The sequence below is a fragment of the Cuculus canorus genome, chromosome 21 (assembly GCF_017976375.1).
Source record: "Cuculus canorus isolate bCucCan1 chromosome 21, bCucCan1.pri, whole genome shotgun sequence".
Lineage (NCBI taxonomy): Eukaryota > Metazoa > Chordata > Aves > Cuculiformes > Cuculidae > Cuculus > Cuculus canorus.
Window position 1 is genome coordinate 4,590,835 of NC_071421.1, and position 20,642 is coordinate 4,611,476.

At 41.9% G+C, this 20,642-nt stretch overlaps 1 protein-coding gene across 3 annotated transcripts in view; it reads left to right on the forward strand.

Moving 5' to 3' along the window:
* Positions 1–19,956, forward strand: part of UBE4B (ubiquitination factor E4B) — a 40,201-nt gene extending 20,245 nt beyond the window's left edge. For 2 of the 3 annotated variants that reach the window (XM_054085916.1, XM_009562343.2), the window contains 18 exons: positions 1,030–1,113; positions 2,695–2,751; positions 3,110–3,226; positions 3,317–3,415; positions 4,419–4,532; positions 5,539–5,737; positions 5,965–6,103; positions 8,267–8,366; positions 9,077–9,204; positions 9,572–9,670; positions 11,052–11,287; positions 11,987–12,113; positions 12,411–12,555; positions 13,619–13,753; positions 14,132–14,323; positions 16,979–17,153; positions 17,617–17,763; positions 18,623–19,956. In XM_054085916.1, the coding sequence (XP_053941891.1) occupies positions 1,030–1,113; positions 2,695–2,751; positions 3,110–3,226; positions 3,317–3,415; positions 4,419–4,532; positions 5,539–5,737; positions 5,965–6,103; positions 8,267–8,366; positions 9,077–9,204; positions 9,572–9,670; positions 11,052–11,287; positions 11,987–12,113; positions 12,411–12,555; positions 13,619–13,753; positions 14,132–14,323; positions 16,979–17,153; positions 17,617–17,763; positions 18,623–18,684 (2,355 nt within the window). In that variant the 3' untranslated portion in view covers positions 18,685–19,956. The remainder of the gene's footprint in view (positions 1–1,029; positions 1,114–2,694; positions 2,752–3,109; positions 3,227–3,316; positions 3,416–4,418; positions 4,533–5,538; positions 5,738–5,964; positions 6,104–8,266; positions 8,367–9,076; positions 9,205–9,571; positions 9,671–11,051; positions 11,288–11,986; positions 12,114–12,410; positions 12,556–13,618; positions 13,754–14,131; positions 14,324–16,978; positions 17,154–17,616; positions 17,764–18,622) is intronic. The other variant, XM_009562345.2, reaches the window with a different exon arrangement.
* Positions 19,957–20,642: the final 686 nt, after the last annotated feature.

Here is a 20,642-nt window from a genome sequence, read left to right on the forward strand (position 1 = left end):
AAGTGGTTATGGAAAGTGTTAAACATCACCTACCCTGGAGAAGAGAACCATTCCTCTAGCTGGAGCGGACAATGACCTTTTTATAGCCCTTTTCACTAATACGATATAATAATATATTTTTTGTCTCTTTGTAGAAGCAACACAATATCCTTAAACTTCAAATTCAGCGTTATCTCTCGTTGTTATTATTGCAAAATTGATGTAAGAATTTATTTTGTGAGGGTATAGCTATCAGAAGGGTGTGATTGGGACATACTAATTGGGCATCATTACTTTTGATTAATAAGTTCCTGTCATGTCATTTCCTCTTTCATAACAATTCTTGACTGTTGTTTATTAGCTATACTCTTACTACAGTTACAGCCTGCCAGCACAAAACCAACTTACTTACATGAGATGTGAAATTAAAGCTGTGTTTTTACCCAAAGCGCATAGGCAAATAAATTATTACCCATTTGGGCAGTCAGGTTGTTGGAGACCTCTACCAAACTTGTGCTCTCATTTGCATATGTAATGTATGTGCTTGCTGACGTGCCTACGGCATCTCCAGCGATGGGTGTGTGCTTCCCGTGCAGTTTCTACTGGATGGAACAACACTTGACTTCTGTCAGTGCAGGTGTCACTATTTGTCGCCTTCAGCTTCTGTCTATTAGCCCTGGGTCTAAACCCAGCTGTAAGTGTCTCTGGGGTTATTTGGTTTGCAAATAAATGTTTGGAAACATGTCAGATTGTGACCAGGAAAAATACATTAAAATGCTTGGAAGTAAGTTGTTTTTGAGTAAGTTGTTATGCTCCAGTCTCAAGTCACTACATCGCTTACACTCTGTCAAGGGAATTTGGTTTTTAGCTTTGAATAATCTCTTAAGCGTGCAGACTTAACTGGTGCGAATTAAAAGGAAAGATCTTAGTTTTTCTTTTGTGTAACTGCAGTGTTTGAAGATTGAACAGGTATTTCATGCTCTGTGAAGCAGTAGCATCATTTGATTGCTTCCTGTTCTTGATTAAAGTAATCTCCTTCTGTTTTTACAGATCTTTATTCCCATCTTACAAGGCCTGGCTGTAGCTTCCAAAGAGTGCTCCCTTGATAGTGATAATTTTAAATATCCCCTTATGGTAAGGACTGTTCATTCCTAGAAGCAATTTTATTATGACTACTGATAACTTAAGCAGATTCTCTACAAGATAATGAATACGCTTCAGCATTTTGGGGCTTTCTTTGCTTAGGGGATTACTATTAAACTCTATGTTGGAAACTTAGTGTGGTATGAGATGTGTGAAAGACCATTAAAAATCCAGTGGAGTCTAAGGCCAATAATATCTTAAGCTTAACGTACAGGTTGGTGTAGTGGGCTATTCAAATCTTTATATGTATTCATGTAAGATAAGTCAAATGTATGGATTTCGTCATGTGTTATAATGGATTTCAAATGTGTGGATTTCGCCATAGTTATAATACTATGGGTGGTTATAAAATCCTGCTAAGCTTCTCCCAGTTTAAGCCTGGGAAATAAGGCCCAATATCCATATCCATAGTGTCTGTTGCTCTCACTTTTGTATGTGGAAAACTAAAATCATTTGCATTAAACATCAAATTATTTGAATTGGTGACTCTTTACTGTAGGAAAATATCATAATATTCCCTGGCTGAAAAGTTTAGGTTTATTCAAGTGCATGTTTTAGTCCCTAGATCTGTTTTCGACCTACTGCTTTTATTGACAAAACAAAAAAGTCTCTTGAAGAGCACGCTTGGCCACAAAAGAGCAAGATAAATTCTTGGCTGAACTGAGAGCATTGTCAGCGAGCGCTTTGAGATTTTAGGATCCTCACTGTGTGGTAGCAAAAATTGGCTATTACATCTCAGGTTTAATTTGTACTTCAGGAAATTTGTGGGACTGAGATGCTGCAAATCAACCAAACAACTTTTGCGATAGTTTTGCAAAAATAACAGCTTTTGCTGGTTCTGTCTCTTGTATTGCTCCTCCCAGTTTAAATTGTGAATGCTGTTAGCTACCAGTAAGGGCTACTTGAAAATTATATTCCATTTTGATCATGTCTGGTTGACGCAGTGTGTACCAAAAGGATGGAATAGTTGCTAGCTCCAGTGTAACGACAGAATGAGAGCACAGAATACAGGAGAAGCAGGAGATGTGAAAGCCTACAGTATTTGTGTTTTCAGAATTGTCTGTTGTAACTGCTTTCTTTTTTCTGTGCTGCAGTTGAAAGTGAGTTAGAGATCTTGGATAGGATTCTTTGTTTCTGGCTTCTGTGTTCATCTGACATTTTTCCACTCTGATTCAAAAGACAAAGACCTCGGTGTATGTATGGAACAATCGCTCTATTTATTATTGTTACGGACTTTGATGTGGCAGTTCAGGAGGCCAGCAAAGGCATTGTTATGTTTTGAACAGACAAACAATTTGCACGGCTAATTTTTATAATATGTGCAATAATTTATTATCCTGTGAGACATGTTAGCTTTTTAGAGACAACTTGGAACAGATGTAAGAGCTAAAATGGGAGCAGGGTGTTCTCTAGCTCTTTTTGGACCTCTTCACTGTTGTAGGAGATGGAAGTTTTTCCACTGATTAAGGGGAAAAAGCTCTTTCAGCGGCTCACCACTTTAGGCTTGTTATTTGCAGACAGGTTACTAAGGAATCACACTCAAAAGTAGTTTTTCTTGGGATTTTTTTATAGGCATTATGTGAACTTTGTGAAATCAAGTTTGGGAAAACACACCCCATGTGCAGTTTGGTAAGTGCATCCAGTCTGATTGTATTTCTTTTAAAGTTAAAAGAACCACGTAACTTCTTTTGTTGTTCTGTCATATGTTCCACATTGATAATGCTGTCCAGAACTCTGAACAGGGGCAACGTTAGTATCTCATGCTAAACAAGAGTTTAAAGTGGAGTCCTTTTCCATGAGAACTTAGGAAAACTGGGACAAACAAGACCTGCTCAGATTGCTAAAATACAGAGATGTTTCCATTTAGCTAACAGCATGACTTGAACATTGAAGAATCGAGGGCTTGTGGCGAACTCTGAAAGGTGACAGTGTAGATAAAACGGCGCAGCTGACACAGCAGCGCTGAGATGTTTTTCCTGTTTTCTAGGTTGTCTCTTTGCCGCTGTGGTTGCCTAAATCTTTAAGCCCAGGTGCAGGAAGAGAGCTGCAAAGACTGTCATATCTTGGAGCCTTCTTCAGTCTCTCTGTCTTTGCTGAAGATGACGTGAGTGTTACAGAAAGGTGTTGATAGTGGGGTGTTAGGTTATTTTCTTCATATATTCGATACATTCACCAATCTTCATTCTACTTTCAGAACAAAGTAGTTGAAAAGTATTTCTCAGGGCCTGCGATTACTCTTGAAAACACCCGGGTTGTTAGCCAGTCTTTGCAACATTACCTGGAATTAGCAAGGGTAAGTTATGTTTAAAAACATGCAAAAATATTGTGGGATTTTTGGTCTTGACATATATGAAGAATATTATTTAATCTGGTTTCTGTGCTAAACAACAAATGTGTTAGGATATGGCTGAAGGGAATTAGGAAAAAAATGGAGTGCTACAACTAGCATGTGGTGGGAAGGTATTCTGCCTCTCTCTTCCTCTCTTGGGGGACCTCATCTGGAGTATTGTGTCCAGTTCTGGAATCCTCAACATGAGAAGGAGATGAAGCTGTTGGAACGGGTCCAGAGGAGGCTACAAAGATGATCCGAGGGCTGGAGCATCTCCTGTACGAGGACAGGCTGAGAGAGTTGGGCTTGTTCAGCCTCGAGAAGAGAGGCTCCGAGGAGACCTCGGACCGACCTTCCAGTACCTGAAGGGGCTACAGGAAAGCTGGAGAGGGGCTGTTCACAAAGGCTTGTGGGGATAGGACTGGGGGCAATGGGTATAAACTGGAGGGGGACAGATTTAGACTGGACATAAGAAGGAATTTCTTCACGATGAGAGTGGTGAGGCCCTGGCCCAGGTTGCTCAGGGAAGCTGTGGCTGCCCCATCCCTGGAGGTGTTCCAGGCCAGGTTGGATGGGCCTTGGGCAGCCTGAGCCAGTGGGAGGTGTCCCTGCCCATGGCAGGGGGGCGGAACTGAATGGGCTTTAAGGTCCCTTCCAACCCAAACCATTCCATGATTCTATTCTATGATTCTATTCTTCTAAGGCCATAAGCCAGCCTGGAAAATAGCAGAGCCATTGGTCATGGATTACAGTTCACATGAAGTGATGAGTACAAACATGCATACTCTGAGCATGTATTGCACCAGTCTGTGGGCATCTTCTCGGGAACTAGTTACAGGAGACCATGAAAGTTGTAGTTAGTTTTGTGGAATTTGTATAACATAATAAAAATACGGAGCAACAGAAAGCAGGAGTGCGATGTTGAGAAGGACATGCAACCTGACAGAATGTTTACTTGCAATTCCAGCAAGAGTTGTTCAAGATTCTGCACAGTATTTTGCTGAATGGTGAAACTCGAGAAGCAGCTCTCAATTACATGGCAGCTATTGTCAATGCCAACATGAAAAAGGCACAAATGCAGGTAAATAAAAGGACTGCTCTTCCTGTAATTCGTGGATCCAAATCAGTGCACAAACACCACTAGATGGCTCATACGTGGTGGCCCTTGAATGGAGGACAAAAGAGTTTTGAATGTCTGTTACAACAGGCAAGAAGCCCTGTCATCAGTCTTTGTCTCTCAATACGTTTCCCATTTCTGAAATGACTGTTTTAACTGTTTGATTCGTTTGTGGTGTTTCCTCTTGTGTGACTGACAGGTCACTTCGTTAACAGGGATTCTATAATAGATGTTTAAAGCTTTGTGCTCCCCCACCCCCAGCACTGTGCACTCCCTCCTCCTCGATCCATGGGGACTTTTTTTATTCCAATTGACTATGTTTGAAAAACTGATTTACCAGCTGGCAAGTTGCTAAGTGTTGTTCTTATGGGTTCTCTGAAAGGAATAATGCAGATATGAACTGGCTTGGCTACGGTGTAACATGAGGGATGTTATTTTGCCATTGTTAATTAATGTATTGCACTTATTTCCTCTGATAAAACCTGTGTGTGAGTCCAGAACCCCTGAAGTTTTGCATCATTGTTGTCTTCAAACCCCCGTTTCCAAAGCAAACCCTTGGAATTAGTACTAGGAATATTGCTATGAAATTCCACTTAGGAAGTGATAGAAACTCTACACTTGAGATAGAACTTCTGGATTGATGCTCAGCAACCACTTGAAACTCTGCTGTTGATATCTGTGGCAAACCATTCTAGAATGAGGCCCTTTTAGGCCTTTTTAATGTCTTAGGTCTTGTTTATGCCTGTTTAGTGTTCTTGAGAATGACTGCTTGAACTGCAGAGAAAGATAATGTGTAAGTTAGTGACCTTCCTGTTATCAGGAAGGTCCCCTTACAGACCCATGTTCTTCATCATTTCTCCCTTTTCTTGATCTTGCACACTTCATTCGTGTTGAATACTGTCAAAGCAGCAGAATATGCCCTTGTACTTTTAAGCTTATATTCTCAACTGTTTCCTTTCTTATCCCACAGACAGATGATCGTTTGGTATCTACAGATGGCTTTATGCTCAACTTCTTATGGGTACTACAGCAACTAAGTATGAAGATAAAGCTGGAAACGGTTGATCCCATGTACATATTTCACCCCAGGTGTCGTATTGACCTCCCAACAGATGAGACGAGAGTGAAAGCAACAATGGAGGATGTTGCTGCCTGGATTGCTGAACTTTGTGAGTACTCTCGTTGAGATATGTTAGGTGTTTACTCTGCCTTCAGATTTTGATACTGGAGATACTTGGAAGTACTTGATTCTGGCAAATAATTCCCCTATTCCCAAATGTTTTTTCTTGATGCTGTCTGCTTTACTTATTTTAACCAGAGTTGAGTTGAGGCCTCACCTTTAGTTCATGTTGTAATTTATTCACCTATACTGCCTTTTTGTTTCTTTGTTTTCTAGACAGGGATCCGTCTCCATTCTCTGAGCCGAAATTCCCAACGGAATGTTTCTTCCTAACCCTGCATGCCCATCATCTCTCAATCCTGCCAAGCTGCCGTCGGTACATACGTAGACTGCGGGCCATCAGAGAACTCAACAGGTGAGGAGTTGTTAATTGTCTGCTTTACCGGAGAGTCTTAGCATCCCAGCAATGTCATCTTCTCACCATGATGGCAAGGCCTACAAACTTAACAGAAACAAGAATGACAACTTGAGTGAAACAGTTGCTGAGTACAGATCATCTTAACTATTTGTTATTCTGCTGCTTTTAGGTCTTATGGATTTTTGCTTACGTTTAGAGACTGGCTTGAATTGGGAATTCAGCTGTTATTGGGATCATGGAATAGTTTGGGTAGGAAGGGGCCTTAAAGATCATCCAGTTCCATCCCCCATGGTTGGAGGGTGTTAGTTACACAAGGCAGCTCAAATGGTGACAAGACGGTTCTGTTATCTTTTTTAAATAGAACGATCTTCAGAGTGCCTTAGGATTCATGACATTGCTTAACGCTGTTTGTTATAACTTTATCTGTGGTGTGGTTGATGGTGTGTGTTGATATCAGTGCCTCAGGCTGTTTGAGATAGGAGCTATATATATATAAATATATATAGTCATATATCTGATAATCAGCCATTATAGATGACCTGAGAGTTCAGAAGCAAGACATTATTAGTTGTATCCGAGCTCTTTGTACGTCCCAGAAGAGATTTACCTTTTCCCCCGTGGCTTCTGAGGTGGGATACCTTGTTGTACTCTTGGGCTGGGGGAACGGGGAGGAATCCTTCAGCAGTAAACTCTTAATATTATTGATGTACGCGTAATTCAGCACATGGTTTACGATTATAAAAATTATAAATAGACGTTATGATGTTGACATGAAGATACTGCTGTTTTCCATTTCTCTTGGCATAAATTCAAATAGACTTTTATCGTTGCTAAACCTCGAAGAATACTCCGTTAAAATTAGAACATATTTTTCTATCATCAGTATTTTCCATTGTTTATAATTGCACTCACTGCATTTTGGTAAATGTTTCTTGGCAGTAACACCATCGGTTCATTGCAGGATTTTTGGACTGCATTGGTAGTGATTTCATTTTTAGTTTTTAAAGCACAGGGAAGCCAGGAACCTGGGAAGCTGCAGAGAATGGAGAGGAACAGTCAGGATATCTTAAAGAAAAACTGTATTTTTATATAAAACAGCTTGTGAATTACTTGTAAATAAACCATACATTTGGCTTGAAAAGGGAATTGCATCTTTCTCCTTATCTAGAATTGTTGTGAAGGAGTCGCTTACGCAGCAATCTCCATCCAGCAGTGCAGAGTGAGGAGCTCTTGGCTTTTACTGACATCACTAAGAGCTCAGTGTCCAGAATTTTCCATGAATTGTTTAGTCGCGTGTAACGCTGGGCAATGCCATCGAATGTTGGTAATAAAGAAGTTGGACTGCGTGTTTTTCTGCTGTATGCGGTGATTGGTGTGGGAAAGAACTCATGTTTAGAGAAGGAATGAAAAGGGGTCACATTTGTTTAGTTCAGTATATTGATTTTTTTTCACATCAGCAGCCTGTCCTGAAAAATTAAAATATGAGAATACGTAGGGATTTTTTTAATGTAGGTGGTGTGTGTAATGTATGTTTGAGTTCTCTCTTCTGTGGGGCAGAGTGAGAAGATGGATATGGGATAGGGATCAGCCACGTGATTTACCTGTCCTTATGCTGACAGGGGCACTATAGACTATTTGTGTTGTTCTCTGCAAACCTGTGTTTTTTGGTGAGTTGAGCTGAGGAGGGTAGAACAAACTGCAAAAAATCATCTAACAGTGGTGGAAGGTGGGAAGATGCACAAGATGCAGACTTGAACCCTTCTTGGGAAAGGGAGGGTGTTTCTACTAAGTGCTGTTGTCAGCCCCCTTTTTCTTCCTTAGCTATTTTCCCATTTCCTTTTCAATATTAGGAGAAAGAGATCTCTAATTGCCTCGTTAACTGGACCACCCCATCTTTGCATTAGAGTTAATTTGTCTTACAGGCGCGTGTGCTGGAGCGTGTGTGTAGAGCCTTCGAATGCCCCTGTGCAGAGGTTCAGTCTGTGTTTTACGAAAGCAATTTATTTTTCTTGTTACGATGATGGGTAACTCCCATGAAAATTACTAACTTTTCACCCTACTTATCTTCTTAATATGTAGCAGATCAGTAGGCAAATGCCTGGTAGGTGGCAGTACCTGTCCCCTCTGTCACGATAACTAATTATTGCCTATGGTTCTCAGGACTGTTGAAGATCTGAAAAACAATGAAAGCCAGTGGAAGGATTCTCCTCTGGCCACCAGGCATAGAGAAATGCTAAAACGTTGCAAGACACAGCTCAAGGTTTGTAAGTGATTCACTTCTCAACTAAACGCCTTTGTCAACCTGTCTAGATGTTTACTTTGGGTTCTAATGTTTTAATACAACATCCCAACGATGAGTCTTGGAAAATGGGAGGCTTGGATCTATGCGCACTGTGAGTACAGCACTACGTGGGGGTCACGATACAACGTTAATGGTGAATTTAAAGTTCAGAGTCGCTCTAGGATTAACTTCGGCAGTATTTCTCTTCGTTGGAGAGACGAGCAAAGGGCTCATGCTTTTTTCAGGGGTAGTTGTGCATGTACAATCCATGCCTGACGTGGAGATGCAGCTCTCAAGTCACTACTCTCGTGTAGAAATCTTGCAAAGATGAGTATGCCAAGGTCCTCTCTTTTGCAGGTGTCCTGATTAGGTCTTCCTAATATAAACTGGCACGTTTTCTGAGCTGGATCACCAAAATGAGTTCTTTGCACATTTTCCCACTTTGATACCTCTATTTCTTGCCCATAAAGTTTGTAAAAGGCTCTTCTGTCCTTGCAGCTCTGAATTATGTGCATGTTTTTTTGATATATTGGGGCTTAAGTGCCCTGTTTTCTTCAAACGAGCATATTTTAAGAAGCCACCATTGTATAACTGTCACAACTCAGAGATCTATCGATTAGCCTGGGTAGATTTGACCTTCCTTCTGTGTTGTCGTGCCCTGGTTTAGTTTGTGTATGCTTATTCTGCAGAAACTGGTGAGGTGCAAGGCTTGCGCAGACGCTGGTTTGCTGGATGAAAACTTCCTCAGGAGATGCCTGAATTTCTACGGCATGGTGATTCAGCTGATGCTTCGCATTCTTGACCCTGCCTATCCCAAGTGAGTATCAGCATTATCTGTGGAAATTAATCGTATCGAAGATATTTCGGATCATGTTGGATTGTTTACTGAATTTAGCAGTTCTAGAATTCCATTTGTTGTTGGGTTTTTTTATGGTATCTCCATTCTAACATGATTGTTACTGTATTTCTGTCAGTGATCTAGTTTCTTGCATGGAATATATGTCTGTTATAGTTTAAGGAACCCTCGGGTGCGTTCAGTACACGACAATACTAATGTGGATTTCTAAAGAGTCAGTGTCAGAACTTCTGTAAAGTGTCCCCACGGGAGAATTCCACACGAGAGCTCGTGACGCTTTCTACTTAACCCTGCTATTTTACTGTCTTGTTTCTCTCTTATTCTGCAGCATAAAATTGCCTTTAACTCCTGAAGTTCCGAAGGTCTTTGCAGCGTTGCCAGAGTTTTACGTGGAAGATGTTGCTGAATTTTTATTTTTTATTGTACAGTAAGTTGAGTTGTATCTAAACGGAAATGTTACAGGGGTAAAGGCAGTACCAAGTGGGGTGCACGTAGCTAGGAAACTACTTTTGCACCCTATTCTGTAGTTAATATTTTGCTTTTTAAGCACAGCCATGAGATAATGGCATTGCCATTAACATTGACAGGAGCCGGCAATGTGCACTCACAGCCCAGAAACCAACTGTGTCCTGGGCTGCATCCAAAGCAGCGTGGCCAGCAGGGAGGGAGGGGATTCTGCCCCTCTGTTCCTCTCTTGGGAGACCTCATCTGGAGTATTGTGTCCAGTTCTGGAATCCTCAATGTAAGAAGGAGATGGAACTGTTGGAACGGGTCCAGAGGAGGCTACAGGGATGATGCGAGGGCTGGAGCACCTTCCAGCTGAGGACAGGCTGAGAGAGTTGGGGTTGTTCAGCCTGGAGAAGAGAAGGCTCGGAGGAGATCTTATAGTGACCTTCCAGTACCTGAAGGGGCTGCAGGAAAGCTGAGAAGGGACTGGGGGCAGTGAGTATAAATGGAAGAGGGGCAGATTTAGACTAGATATAAGGAGGAATTTCTTCACTGTGAGAGTGGTGAGGCCCTGGCCCAGTTGCCCAGGGAAGCTGTGTCTGCCCCATCCATGGAGGTGTTCAAGGCTGAGTTGGATGGGCCTTGGGCAGCCTGAGCCAGTGGGAAGTGTCCCTGCCCATGGCAACGGGGTGGAACTGGATGATCTTTAAGGTCCCTTCCAACCCAAACTATTCTATGATTGTGGACAATGGAATGCTGAGATGAGCTCCATGGTACCTTCTAACTTCTTTTTTATTCCTGGAAGAAAGTTGAAGAGTTTTGTTCCCTCCCCCCCCAGATTTTCGTTATTTATTCTTTTGATCTCATGATAGGTTAAATCATCACACGAACAACATTTTTAAAAAGACATAGCTTAAGAAGCAAACAATTCCCATTTATAAATTTGCTGGGAGGAAACTCGTGTATAGTTTTAGCAGTTTAGGTGGGCATGAATTCTATCCAGATGTAACCCGGGAGTTCTGGTGCTCCTCACTTTCTTTCTGAAAATGTGTCTGCAAATTCAAACTTTTTTGTGCTGTGATGATGAGGGGATTTGCTCTTATGTTCCTGAGGTGCTGTTTTAGTGGTGCTTCATAGTAAATTTGCTATTATGTGAAACAGAAAACCAGATTAAAATTCAGCTTCCTGTAGTGAACAGCTGGCAAAGATCTTTGGAAGAGTCTAGGTTTTGTAGAACAAGATGAGAAATTGTGACAAAGTGACTCAACTTCCCTGTTGCCGATGAGTGATCGGAACGTACTTGATAAATCTGTATAGAACACAGGGCTGGGGGTTTTATTTCCTTCCCTCTCTCTTTTCAGATATGCTCCTCAGGTGCTTTATGAGCCCTGTACTCAGGACATAGTGATGTTCCTTGTTGTGATGCTGTGCAACCAGAACTACATCCGGAATCCTTATTTAGTAGCCAAGCTGGTGGAAGTGATGTTCATGACAAATCCAGCTGTTCAACCCCGGACACAAAAGTTCTTTGAAATGATTGAGAATCATCCTCTCTCCACTAAATTGTTAGTCCCCTCCTTGATGAAGTTTTACACGGGTAAGTGCTTTGTCTATGTTTCACTGGAGCATGCAGTAAACTAGTATTATAAGTATATAACAAAACAATATTATAAGAAAAAAGGCTGTGTTGCTTGTAACCTTCAAAAAAAACCAAACCCAAATCAGTTAGATCTTGGGTCTTGTGAAGGTGAAGTTTTGTTGCTCAGGAAAACGGAAAATGGCATTAGAATGAACCTTGAGAATCCGAGTCCTTCTACGAGCTGTTGTGCGCTGACAACTCTGCACTGTAGATTGATGTGACAATTGTTTTTATGGTGTTTAGCTTATAGACTGGAAGGTTTTTGTTTGTTTTGTTAGGCAGTATTGGGATTTTAAAGCTCGTGACTGGTTTTGCTCGCCCTGTAGGTTCAGGTGCTTCAGAAGGGCTTTGCACCCATAGACACAACTACTTTTGCCGTGTTTCCGGAGTTCTCTTATTTTTTAAGTTCTAGACTGTGTGAGGAAGAGCAGAGTGCAGTTGAATAGAACAGAAAGTTGTGGTTTTGAGGGTTTCTCCTCAGAAATGAGGTTGGTTGGAGAAGGAGACAGCGGAATGGGAACTGAATTTCATCCCTCGAAGCCTGCTGCTTGAAGTGCATCACTTTGGAGGCAGTAGGGGAGAGGTGTGGCATGTTGCTGGTGAACCCTGGTGGGAAAGGCTTTTGATTTCAGTTTTAGGGTCTGTTTTCTTTTTCAGATGTTGAACATACAGGAGCCACTAGTGAATTCTACGACAAGTTTACCATCCGCTACCACATCAGCACCATTTTCAAAAGCCTCTGGCAGAACATCGCTCACCATGGTACATTTATGGAAGAGTTCAAGTGAGTAAGAATTTGTGCATGATGCTTCTTACTGTCGTGCAAGCTGCTCGGGCAGTGACCTGAGGAGGCCAAGACCTTTGGGAATGGGAATGCTTTCCGTTGTATTTTAAATGGCAGCCCCTTCTAGTAGAACTGGAGTGTTTTTTTAAACTGAGCTCTGGACAACCACGATCAACTTGGCTTGGGGAATGGGATCATGATTCGGAATATACAGTGCAGAAGGAGTGTTGCTGGGGTTGCAGTCTGGTCTGCACACCCACCTACTCTGCCGTGATATCTGTGTTTCAATGTTTTCAGCTCTGGGAAGCAGTTTGTTCGCTACATCAACATGCTGATAAATGACACAACTTTCTTGCTGGATGAGAGTCTGGAGTCCCTAAAACGTATCCATGAAGTGCAAGAGGAGATGAAGAATAAAGAACAATGGGACCTGCTGCCCAGGGTGAACAGAGCTGTTTTTCAAAGTGCCCTTTACTTATTTTTAATTTTTTAATACAAGACCATTAAAAAAATCTTTTTAATAAGCGCAGCATCAAAGAGCTGCTCAGGAGAAGAGGTTCTCAATGCTTTTTCTTGCTGCTGGTATGGCCGTGGTCACTCTGGATGACACTGCAAAAACCATCATTCCGCGTAGCTGTGTTGTGACTGGCAAAGGGTGTGAAGTGGAAGTAGTATAAAGTTCTAAATTACGGTGCACGGAAGTGCACCATGAGAGGAACAGAGACTTTACCCTTCTTGAAGGAGGTTTTGGAAGATGCTCGCCAGTTGAATTGACTTCTATTCCTTGAAGCTTTTATTTTGTTAACGCATTGATCCTGGGTAGATTGGATGTAGGCAATTAAAGTCCTATACCTCAGACCTTAGCCTTATTAAACAATAATTGTCTGTCTTAACCCACCAATGTCAAGTATTTCTATTTTAAGGTTATTGATTTAAAAAAAAAAGAGTTTGAAAAGAAAAGATGAAGATCTTTGTTGTTGAAGTTATTCTGGTTTGCTCTTCTGAAGCCTTTCTTCTTGTTTGTGCCTTCTGGCAAGGTAAAGCCATTCCTTTAGTGACAAAATGAGCTGGTACATCATCTACAGATTGTTCCAGTGTGGAATGTTTATTACTTATGATGGTGCATAAATTAGAGCCTCGCTTGACTTTCAGATCTCAAGCTGGTTTTGAATTATTGGTATTGGATGGAAAGGAAGCACAACGCAGCTCTGCAGCTGTGAGAGGAGCAGTGACAGGCTGTAAACAGACTCGATAGCTGCGGAGTCTTGTGATAAGACTTGCATTCACTTTAATGTTGCAGAATTGTGGAAAATTGGTGCAGCCGTCAGTATTGGGTAGTACAAGTGAGCTGTACGTAAAATTAAACATGTATCACGTCTGGATTTGAATTGCAGTCTGTTCCTTTGTCTGCCTAGATTGCATTAGCGTAATGGCTGTTAAGGTTTTGATGGGTGATGATGTAGAAAATTCTATGGACTTGTAACCACTGAATGTTTGTTTTCCAGGATCAGCAGCAGGCTCGGCAGTCGCAGCTAGCTCAGGATGAGCGTGTGTCTCGTTCATATCTTGCCCTGGCAACAGAAACTGTTGATATGTTCCATATCCTTACCAAGCAGGTTCAAAAGCCTTTTCTCAGACCTGTAAGTCCTGCTCAGAATTAACTTGGTTTCTAGCTTCTCTAACATCTCCACTGATGCATAATAACTTGGAAATGTTTGATAGCCCTTTTCTTTCATTCTTCTTACCTTTCCCCAACTCAGTGAAATCTAATTGCTATTGAAGTTATTTGATGTTGTGAGTATTGCCTGAGTCACTGATCAGCGTGTAATCCTTCCAGACAGAAGCTGTTTGCATTTTTTTAATGGAAAACATGCATAAAGACAAGACACTTCCCGCAAGCCTACAAAATGATGCTATATTAGTTAATAATACCTGATCTTGCTCTATGCAGATGTAGTCGTCATCATCTTTATCACTGCCTCCATGCTGTGATCTGTGTTTTATTTTGGTCTCAACAGGAACTTGGACCGCGATTGGCCGCTATGTTGAACTTTAATTTACAGCAACTGTGTGGCCCCAAGTGCCGTGACCTGAAAGTTGAAAACCCTGAGAAATACGGGTTTGAACCAAAGAAGCTGTTGGACCAACTGACTGACATTTACCTACAGCTAGATTGTGCTCGCTTTGCTAAAGCAATTGCTGATGATCAGGTGAGTTCCAAAGAGATGAGAGTGGGAAGGGTGAAAGGCAAACAGGACTTGGCAGAATAATCCAGAAGAGATTCATCTTAGAATCATAGAATAATTAGGGAATAGAAGGGACCTTAAAGATCATCCAGTTTCAACCCCCTGCCATGGGCAGGGACACCTCCCACTGGATCAGGCTGCCCAAGGCCTATCCGACCTGGCCTGGAACACAGTTTATACCCACTGCCCCCAATCCTATCCCCACAAGCCTTTGTAAACAGCCCCTCTCCAGCTTTCCTGTAGTCCCTTCAGGTACTGGAAGGTCGCTCTAAGGTCTCCTCAGAGCCTTCTCTTCTCCAGAACAACCCCAACTCTCTCAGCCTGTCCTGGTATGGGAGGTGTTCCAGTCCTTGGATCATAGCCTCCTCTGGAGCTCCTCTACAGCCCAACCTCCTTTTTATGTTGAGGATTCCAGAACTGGACACAATACTATGGACAAGGTCTCACAAGAGAGGAATAGGGGGGACAAGAGAGGAATAGAGGCTTTTAGGCTGCCTCACAGTCTCTGTCATGAAAGCTTGCAATGTTTTTTCTTTCAGCAGCTCATCTCTGTTCGTAGTCTGTCTGCTCTTTGTGGATGGGTGTGTATTCAAAGTGTTTTGCAAAGCTGTAGACATCCACAAACATCTATAGCACTTCACACACATAGGAAATTTCCTGCGTATTAGTTGCTCATTAGCTACAGCCTCTTTGTAAATTAGCAGAATTGCTTAGTCCTAACTTTGTAAGTGGAAAAACTGAAGCACTCAGAGCTTTGACTCCCTCCTGCCTTCCTCATCAAGAACATGTGAAACAGGCAGAGCTGGAACTAAGAGCCTCATTTTAACAATCCAAACTTAGACTAAGTTTCCAAATTGTATTCCTTTTTATTTCACAGCCATCAAATGGCCCTGCAACAACCTGACAAAACACCAGACACCTTTGAACTCCTCATGGTAGTCTTCAGAGCAGAATGTTAAGGCAGATAAGCTGTCGCTCACCTCTGTTGTTGTAAAGTTGTCAGTCTGCTGAATCGCATCTCTCCCTGCCTGTTTTATAATACAAACCTCTCAAAATCTAGAGGAAAACAACTTCTCAATGGCTACTTGAAATTCTAGTGGAAGCTGTTGTACGACAGTGAAACTGTATTTGCATGTGAAGTGAAGCAGAGGTAGCAGAGTAACTCATGATCTTTTTCCTGTAATTATTTATGTTCTGACAATTGCAGACAATGTTGATTCTGAAAGAGACTTTATGTGTTTGTGTGTGTATAATGAGCATGCCATGTATTTATTTTTATGCTGTTCAGTATATATGAAAGTGAGAAAGTTATCCATCGTTCATTGATGCTGCCCACAGCAAAATGCACAGCAATGAGATGGGGATTAAAAAGAAAGAAGCCTGCTAGTGTGGGAACTGGAATAAAGCTTAATTAACAAAGTAGCCCTTCATAAAAAGGGGTGGGAGTGACTAATATCTTGGAAACTGTCAATGCCAGGAAAGAAACACCGAGGAAATGCTCAGTTGGTTAAATGCCTGGGGGGCATTGGGAGAAAAAAACCCAGAACAAACAAAAAGTTGCTTGATCATGGCAAGGTCTCTCTAAAGCATTGTGATACAGCTCCCGTTTGCAAATCCTAGCACGTATTAGAAGGAATCCGAAAACGTTTATAAAGCCCTGGGCATGTTGCCATAATTCTGTTCTCCTCTGTGGACTAGAAAGGAGTTTGGGTGGGCACTGCGTCCCCTAAGTAGTGAATGGTGTTTCTTGGTGCGATATAGAGTAGATGAAAGAAGCGAGGCTGTGTTGAACATTTTAAAATCCGCAAGGAAAACAGAAATCCCTGAGACTTGGCATGTTTTGTTTTGTCAGTGAATTCAACTTCGCGCTGCAGTGTAAATAACAATTTTTATTAAAAGCCTTATATCAAAACATGGTATTGTGAACTTAAAACAGTGTCTTTAGAACATAAGCAGCTTTCAAAAGACCTTGCCCAACTTTCTTTTTTCACATGAAAGCTGTGCTTGCCTCAGTCGAAACCATAGGACGTGTGCTTGGTCTCCCTGAGTGTTGTACCCTTGTACTCTGTAGCTGTACAGTTCTCACTGTGTTGGCTGGCGAGTTTCCAGCAAGTATTAGCTCCCTCTGAGTTGCCTGACTATTTTTGCACCATCATGGGGTGGTTTTTTTTTTTCCTTTGTTTTGTTTGGAGTAGGAGAAAGAATCATTTCTTTCCCACCACTGCCTTGCTTGTTGTCACAAGAAGTAAAGAAATCAAAAAAACTTTTTTATGCTGCATTTTCAGCCAAGAACACAGACAAGGAATGGCAAGACAGATGTTTTGTCTAACAAACAGTCCTAATAGTCAGCCTCTCCGAGTGTCTTGTTTGGATTAGGGGATGTTGCCTTTTCTTTTCTGGTCCTAAGCAGTTCTCTAGCAGCGATGACCAATAAAAAAGCCTAAGTCCTACCCCAAATTTGGCGTTCTGGTGCTAGACGAAATGTTACCTGCCTTAGTACTCTGACATAATGTTGAGGTTTCATTGATCCCTCCATCTGAAGTTTTAAAGATCTCCATATTTTTTATGGCACATTCGAGTACAACTCGGCGAAGTTGTCTCTTTATGCTTTGCTTGTAGAGGTCCTACAGTAAAGAGCTCTTTGAGGAGGTTATCTCGAAGATGAGGAAAGCTGGCATCAAGTCGACCATAGCAATAGAGAAATTCAAGCTGCTGGCGGAGAAGGTGGAGGAGATTGTTGCCAAGAATGCCCGTGCAGAAATCGATTACAGCGATGCTCCAGATGAGTTCAGAGGCAAGTTGAGTTTTCTCAATACTGACTTTCTAGAACAGGGATTTCTTTTAATACTCTGATTCCGAGTAGGAGTATATATTAATAGAAACTGTTCTGTTTGTGAAGCCTTGCATTCTGCTCTATTTCAATTACATAGTTAAGTAAATACAGAGAGCTAGGAGTCTGGTTTTCCCTGGGATGGTGCTGTACAGCCCTCTCCACATCTCACTTGCATATATTTTAAAACAGGAAAAAAACCAAAATCTGAAAATAGGGTGAAAATAGCTGATACTTAGTCCCAATTCAGAAAGAGAAAAGCAGCGTAAAGAATGAATTCCACTGCTCGCTTTAACCATTTTCTCTATCTCCAGCAATATACTTGAGTGGGGTCTCTGACTGTCTCAGTTCCGCACTGCGGTTTTGTGTGCAGATCAAATCTGTAGCTATTGTCTTCAATTTAACGATGAGACACTTGTCCCCTCAGATCCACTGATGGACACTCTGATGACTGATCCCGTGAGGCTGCCATCTGGAACTATTATGGACAGGTCAATCATCCTGAGGCATCTGCTGAACTCTTCCACTGACCCCTTCAATCGCCAGACGCTGACAGAAAATATGCTGGAACCAGGTATCAGTTTAACAGTCGGCAGTGGGGCTGCTGACAGGGGGAGTGATTCATGCGCAGTTTGTTCTGTATAGCGCAGAGGTCTCAGTTATCAGTTCTTCTAACTTGCATAGATACATTCATTCATAGAATCATAGAATAGTTTGGGTTGGAAGGGATCTTAAAGATCATCCAGTTCCAACCCCCTGCCATGGGCAGGGACACCTCCCACTGGCTCAGGCTGCCCAAGGCCCATCCAGCCTGGCCTGGAACACCTCCAGGGATGGGGCAGCCACAACTTCCCTGGGCAACCTGGGCCAGGGCCTCACCACTCTCATGGTGAAGAAATTCTTCCTTATGTCCAGTCTAACTCTGCCCCTCTCCAGTTTATACCCATTGCCCCCAGTCCTATCCCTACAAGCCTTTATGAACAGCCCCTCTCCAGCTTTCCCGTAGCCCCTTCAGGTACTGGAAGGTCGCTATAAGGTCTCCTCGGAGCCTTCTCTTCTCCAGGCTGAACAACCCCAACTCTCTCAGCCTGTCCTCCTACAGGAGGTGCTCCAGCCCTCCGATCATCCTTGTAGCCTCCTCTGGACTCATTCCTTCTCTTTTCCCTTTTTCTGGGCAAAAAATGAACCCTACACCCTTGCCTTCATAACTATTAGGCTAAAAGATATTGTTGTGGCAGGCAAATGAGTAATTCCTTTACTCAAAGCTGTGTGGAAAATATATTAATAGAGAAGAAAATAGTAGTAAATATTCCTGATCACCTTTCTAGAAAAGAAATTGCTATTAGCTCTGAGGAGCTTTCTTACAGCAGCATTACTAAATGATTGTAACTGTGAAGTTAATTATTCTTTTTTTCTCTTCTCTACATTATTAGTGCCAGAACTTAAAGAGCAAATCCAAGCCTGGATGAGAGACAAGCAGAACGCTGACCATTAAAAATTCCCTTGCAGTGCACGCCAACACCAATGGGAAGAACAGGGCGTGGGCTGTTCTGGTGATAGTGGAGCAGATTCTCTTTGAAAGCTATTGATGGGATTAGCACGCCCACTGGCCCTGACTCGCAGTAGTGACCAGAAGCATGTGGACGAGGAGAAAAGCGGCTTAATTCTTGTACATATATTTAAGTGATAACGATGGTCAATAATGTGGAGGACAAGCTAGGAAGTTGCTTATGTTACACAACTGTCCTTCAGTATGTCACATTTTGGAGTTTTTACAGCTGAATTATTTTAGCAAAGATGAATGGATCAGGGCAGCATCCCTTCAACCTTATTTTTTACAGCCAGATATCCGTTAATTTGATTGTGGTTAGAACCTTGGACATTTTGCTGCTAAAGTAACTTTTCCCCTCTTTCCCTCCCTCCTTCCTCCTCCACCCATCAAACCTGCACTGCTGTCTTTTTTTTTTTTTGTAATGCAAAAATGAAAAATCCCTGTGAAAATCGAAATCATTCCCCTGCCCTCAAAAGAACATATTCTGTGCGATAACTGTGCCTGCAACAAAGTGTTAATCTTGGGATCGTATTTTTATATTACGCATATTTGGTTTTTAATTGGTGTGAGACACAAGGATAACTTCAAAAAAAAAAAAAGCAGAGACTTCACACGTGGATATTAATATCCATTCTTTGAAATGTCCCTTTGTGTTGATTTAGATGCTCTGGTATTTTTGACAAGTCTGGAGATAGAAATATGTTAAAACAGCTGCCGTGAATGAGTTGCTTGGGAATACCAGGACTTCAGTGACTTTTAAAGAAATAAAATCCATTCTTTTAATGCTGCAGATCTGATACATATGCTAAACGACAGTTCTGAGCCATTAGAGCTTGTCCGCAGAGAGCAGATCCTTTTATTCTTGGAGGCTGCAGTTTGGGGCAGGGGTCATTTTTTTTATGTTGCGTACCAATTTGTATCCATGGCTTGGCCTTACCAAAGCAGAAAGGGTGCAGGAAATGTAGAATTACATTTTTAAAAAAAAAAAGGAAAAAAAAAATATTCACAAACATTTTTGTATTACTGCCCCCTGCATACGATACTTGAATTTCCTTTTTAAAAAGGATTTGAAACCACAGTGTTTTAAAAATAAGTCTGAAAAAAAGGTTGGTTTATTTCTTTTATTTGTTTTTTCGCTGTGTCTTCTGTTCAATTCCTGATTCTCTTGAACTACAATAAATGATACACACTCGCACAAAATCTTCCCTTTGTCTTTTTAAGTGTATCAGGGAAAGTACAAAAAATACAAATGGTTGAGGGGCTTTGTTCAGGTTTGCCGAAAGGGATTTAGGACCTGGAGATAACTTGGTAAGTAATGTGAAAAATTTCTGTGCACACAGCTATCAGCAATACTTCGAACTCACGAGTGTTCCCAAGTGGGTGATTCTTGTACCTATTCATAGCTACGTGACAGTTGGTGACAGGCTCCAGGAGGAATTTTGGTTGGGTTATAAATAAACCAGTGCTGACCTTTCAGATGTGCAAGTAATTCTGAATTAAAATGTGAAGATACAGTGGTTTTTTTTTTTTGTTGCAGGTTATGTTTTTTAGTGGGGTTCCCACCCTCTCCTAGTGTGTGTGTGTGTGTGTGTGTGTGTGTGTGTTTGTTTTCCCTTTGGGTGGGAGGAAGATTCCGAGCTTTGTGTCTGCATGGATTATTAGAACAGAGAAGCATGTTTAGCTGGGTTTAGTTCCTTAACCTTCACTCCTTCCCCAAATCCAACCCCCCCTCTTCTTCCTGCTTCAAGAGGCACAGAAACCAGGACTCTTTTAAGGAGACCCCAGGACCCTTTAAGGACTCCTAGGACTGCTCTGGGGCCCCTGGGAACCCCAGAACTCCTTTATGGACCCCAGGACTGCTCTAGCACCCCCCAATCTGCTGTGCTTTTATCTGCAAGCTG